Here is a 5,000-nt window from a genome sequence, read left to right on the forward strand (position 1 = left end):
ATGGCAGATGAGCACCCAGCCGCTATGGTCGTGGTTGATGTTATTGTGAGAAGTGTACATTGCCTGTTACTCGTGCAGCACTGTAGTGTTTCGTTGGGCGTGATCACATGTGTTTCTTTTCGATTAAACTCAATTGTTTACTCGCGGAGCCATGACATGGGCACTTGCAAACAACAACAACAACACACACAACAGCAACACACACACACACACACACACACACACACACACAACACAACACACACACACACACACACACACACACAGCAACACACACACACACACACACACACACACACAGCGTACCGTTGATGCCTGCTTCGACATACAAGGGATACAGCAAGGAGACGGCAATGCGACGCGCAAAGAGCTGGAAGTGGTGTTCGTTCACCAACAAGGCCCGTGAGGTGCGTGCATCCCTTGCGCCACGCCCCCTTTGAGCAACCCATTGTGCATGGCGTTCAGTCACGCGTACACACGTTGCCAACAGCCTGCGATTAACACACCAACGAGTGAGCGTTCACACACCCATTTGGGCGCCTTGCACACTCAACATGTCACGCGCCCTTGCCTACCTTCCGTGTTATCACCGCGAGCAGGATGGCCTTGTGCTGCACCACTGGCGCGAGGAGGCGCGTGCGAACGAGGAGTATATGTTCGCGCGCTTTGACGAGTACAAGGTGACCGCGCCCAGGATCTCACGCGACGTGTATGCAAAGTATCTTCAAGACGACAGCTGGTCATACCTCGAAACCCGCAAACTCATGGACCTGTACGTACGCACTTGCCTACTTGTGTGTGCTTGCGCGCACATGTGTCTGCTTTGTCTACCTGTGTGTGCGTGTGTGCGTTCTTTGTCTCTCTCTATGTAGGCGTGTGCTTGTCTCTGTTTTGCACTGCGTCAAGCCACCCACCTTGCCCACCTCATTGCCATCAACACCGCTTGCTTCCTTCCAAATGCGCTCTCACGCGTGTGCGTGTGCGTGGTGCAGGTACGAGGCGTTCTCCGGCAGCTTCATTCTCATGCAGGACCGCTATTCCCAGTGGGTTCGCGCAATTGCACTCCCGGTAAGTGTGTGTGTGTGTGTGTGTGTGTGTGAAACAACATGTCATGGTGCACTTGCCCCATCTTCCCACCATTTGGCTTCCACGCCTCTGTGTGCCGACTCCATAATGCTGTCCTTTCCTTCCATGCTCCACCATCACCACCCAATCACAACCACCAAATCACACCGCCAATCACGATCAACAACTACACCCTTCCTCACCCATACCGCCACCTCTGCTCGTGCCAGCTGCCACTGCGCACGGTGGAGGACCTGAAAGACCGCTTCTACGACTGCAAGCGCAAGCTCGCCAAGGCCGGCATTGCCTCGGACGCCGTCGCCATCAGATACAGGTGCCGTTGGTCGCACCTCCTGTCAACACGATGTCGGATGATTGACTGTTGGTTGTGGTGAGGCGTGATGGCAGCGTTGTTCCCGATGACACGAACGCTTTGTGCGTGTCCACATGCAAGCACGCCCACATGCACCCATGTCCACACGTGCCCTCCATGTCTCACATGCGTGCACTCAAAACTGCACACACACACACACACACACACACACACACACACACACACACACACACACACACGCCACACACGCCACACACGCCACACACGCTCAGGTATGACAAGAAGCACGAGGAGGCGCGAAAGGAGCAGCTGCGCACTCTCGCCGCACGCACACACGACCAGGTCTGTCTACCATTGCAGCGTCACACACACACACACATACACACACACACACACAGAGTCTCTCAGCGCCGTTTGCACATGTGTGTGTGCGTGTGCGATTGCTTGTCGCGTGTGAGCGCGGAAGGACGGGAGATTGCGAACTGCCACCTGCCCAACTCCCTCACATGCACATGCACATTCACGGGGCCCACACTCGTGCTCATATAACCGCCCTCACACCCGCCCTGACACCTGCGCGCGTGTCAGTATCTGGAGGAGCAAGCGCTGAAGGACGAGCTCAAGGCGCTGCGCCAGGAAATGCGCGAGAAGGTGCGCCAACCCCGTGTGTGTGTGTGTGTGTGTGTGTGTGTGTGTGTGTGTGTGTGTGTGTGTGTGTGTGTGTGTGTGTGTGTGTGTGTGCGTCGGTAGCTGGGTCCTCGCTGAGCTGATGTGTTTGGCTCATTGCTGCGTTTGGTTGGCCACGTGACGCGCGTGATGGTGCATTGGCAAACCTACAGGGCGTCTCCACGGAATCTGTGCTCGCGCCAAAGAAGAAGAAGAAGGTGTGGTGTGGGCTATTTTTTGCGCCGTTGCTGTTGCTGTTGCTGTTGCCGTTGCTGTTGATGTGCATTACCGCTTTCCTTGCCTTGCTCCCAAGGTTCTTGTTGTTGTTGTTGTTATCATTTCCTCACTCTGACTCTCACCTCGTCTTTCTCCCTCTTTCTCCCTCTTTCTCCCTCTTTCTCACTGATTAATTCATCCAACACATTCACTCGCGTGTAGGGCAAGAAGGACACCAAGGCAGGCGCAGCTGGCACCGCCACCGCCACGGCAACCAAGCCCTCCCCTGCCGCAACAACAGCAGCGGCAGCAGCGGCAGCAGCGGCAGCGAAGCAGGCGAGCAAGGGTGCTGCTGCGAAGACGACACCGCCCAAGACAGCGACCACCAAGGGCCGCCGGGGCTCCAAAACGGCCACGGCAGCAGGCGCAGGTGCGGCAGCATCAACCCCCGTCGCAGGCAAAGCAGCGCCGTCAACGGCTGCCAAGGGCGGCAGGCGCGGGTCTGCAGGGAGCCGGGGTGGTGGCGCCACGCCGCGCACACCCGCAGCCTCGCGACAGGGGTCGACGTCGTCGCTGAAGGATGCGGGGCGGCGGCCATCGAGTGTGGGCCGGCCAACGGTCAGCCTTGTCAGCGCCAGTATGCGCAAGGTCTCTGCTGCAAACACGCAGAAGGCGCGCGATTTCATCAAGTCGTTCCTCGACAAGTACAACCTCGGTGCGTCGTTGCGTCTGTGTGCATATGTGTGTGTGTGTGTTGGTATTGTCGGTCTTGCTCAATGCACTTGCTTGTTTCTCCACTTACACACACACACGCACACACACGCACACATATGCACACACACACACACACACACTCACACGCATGCATGCACGCAAACTAGGTGATCCACTGCCGACGTCGCGGTTGATGCCGGAGCTGCTGGCGCTCAAGTCGCTTGCCCTCAACTTCCACGAGGAGCAGAACAAGGCACAGGGCCTGGAATACCAAGTCTGGCGTCTCAGGTGAGTCGGATAGATTGTGCACGCGTGTCAACTTGTAGTTGCACTGTTGTCTTTGGATTCACCTCACGACCATGTTCCCCGTTCCCGCAACGCACGCACACACGCTCACACACACACTGACACACACATATGCACACACAATGCACGCACGCATACACATATGCACGCACATAAGCACACACACACTCACACTCACACACTCACGCACACACACACTCACGCACGCACATACACACAAACATATGCACACATGACGCACTTGCATTCATTAGGGATGCGCGGGACACGCTGCTGAAGCGCAAAGGGCTATCGCCAAGCAGCGAGACAGATCCTGCAACCACAACAACAACGCCAGCAGCAGCAGCAACCGCCACCCCACGTTCCTCCGCACAGCAGCAAGCCGCAGCGACAGCCGGGCCCGTGCCAACCGTCACCCCTCAGCAGGAGCTGGCACCAGCAGCAACAACAACATCAGCAACAACAGCATCAACAACAGCATCAACACCAGCAGCAACACCAGCAGCAACATTATCAACCACACCAGCGTCAGTGACAACATCACACCAGCAGCAGGAGGAGGAGGAGGACGCTGGCGGAGAGCAGCCAAGCAAACGAGCGCGCACGGAGTGACACTGCGGTTTGTGATGTTGCTTACGAAATGCTGACTCTGCAGTTTCGGCTGTTCTGTGAATGATACCCGGTAAAAATCGAACCACCGAAATTAGCTCTCTTGCTTTGCAGCCGTCCACGCCCACCACACAACAAGAGGGCGAAAAATAAAATAAAAATTGTCGTGCTGCGGTGGTGTGCGTATTTGGCGATTTGTGTTGGCACCCCTCAAAACAGACACACAACCCAATATCCACGCACGAACACACAGAGAGTCAAGCAGAAAGAAGCAAACGCGTTGCCTTGGCCGCCCACGTTCACATCGCTCGCTGTAGCTGAAGGTGAGATGTCTGCCTGCTTAGCACCCCGCATGTTGTGCGCATGCGGTGGACATCACACCTCCAGCAGAGTTTATGGGTCTTCCCACCATTTTCTTCTGCGCGCATTGCACGACAACAACAACAACACATCCAACCAAACAATCGCCACCGCCCCCTTGTTATTTGTTGTCGCGTGTTTCGTGCCACCGCCATCCACCATCACCATCATCATTCTCTGTTTGTGACCACCGCAAGACCGCACCAAGCGCATCGTGTGCGAGCCACATTACCAAAACAGCCCCTGAACACCCCCTTCCACTCACACGTTTTCCATCTCTGCTCGTGTTACGTCGTCCCTGTCATCCCTGCTGTCGTCGCTGCGTTTCTCCTGCTGCGGCTTCGCTTCGTCCCCTGCTTCCGCTGGCGCCCGCGCTGCTGCTGCTGCTGCTGGCTGGCTGTTGCCGAAGCAGCTTTTGTCGCTTGACATCCGTCACACCACACAACACACCACACAAACACAATGAGGGAGTACAAGATTGTCGTCCTTGGCTCTGGTGGCGTCGGCAAGTCCGCGCTGGTACGTGTGTGTGTGTGTGGGGGGGGGCAAAAGAATTAGCGGGTGTACGAGTGTGTGTGCATGTGTGTGAATGTGTATATGTGTGTGTATGTGCTGGGATGTGGTTCTCCCGCTGGAGTCGTTTGCTTCGTTTCATCATGCGTACCACCAACGCTTGCACGCTCATACTCACACTCACACACACACTCGCGCACGCGCACGCATCCGCGGT

At 56.4% G+C, this 5,000-nt stretch overlaps 2 protein-coding genes across 2 annotated transcripts in view; both read left to right on the forward strand.

Annotated features, from left to right (window-relative positions):
• Positions 1-4,115, forward strand: part of PTSG_11773 (uncharacterized protein) — a 5,358-nt gene extending 1,243 nt beyond the window's left edge. The window contains exons 3-12 of the mRNA XM_004997635.1: positions 302-407; positions 600-772; positions 993-1,068; positions 1,296-1,399; positions 1,672-1,741; positions 1,988-2,050; positions 2,239-2,283; positions 2,504-2,996; positions 3,163-3,283; positions 3,556-4,115. Of these exons, the coding sequence (XP_004997692.1) occupies positions 302-407; positions 600-772; positions 993-1,068; positions 1,296-1,399; positions 1,672-1,741; positions 1,988-2,050; positions 2,239-2,283; positions 2,504-2,996; positions 3,163-3,283; positions 3,556-3,913 (1,609 nt within the window). The 3' untranslated portion in view covers positions 3,914-4,115. The remainder of the gene's footprint in view (positions 1-301; positions 408-599; positions 773-992; positions 1,069-1,295; positions 1,400-1,671; positions 1,742-1,987; positions 2,051-2,238; positions 2,284-2,503; positions 2,997-3,162; positions 3,284-3,555) is intronic.
• PTSG_11774 (uncharacterized protein) overlaps positions 4,082-5,000 on the forward strand; it is a 2,415-nt gene continuing 1,496 nt past the window's right edge. Inside the window, exons 1-2 of the mRNA XM_004997636.1 lie at positions 4,082-4,233; positions 4,683-4,789. Of these exons, the coding sequence (XP_004997693.1) occupies positions 4,733-4,789 (57 nt within the window). The 5' untranslated portion in view covers positions 4,082-4,233; positions 4,683-4,732. The remainder of the gene's footprint in view (positions 4,234-4,682; positions 4,790-5,000) is intronic.

The sequence above is a fragment of the Salpingoeca rosetta genome, assembly GCF_000188695.1.
Source record: "Salpingoeca rosetta unplaced genomic scaffold supercont1.3, whole genome shotgun sequence".
NCBI classification, from domain to species: domain Eukaryota; class Choanoflagellata; order Craspedida; family Salpingoecidae; genus Salpingoeca; species Salpingoeca rosetta.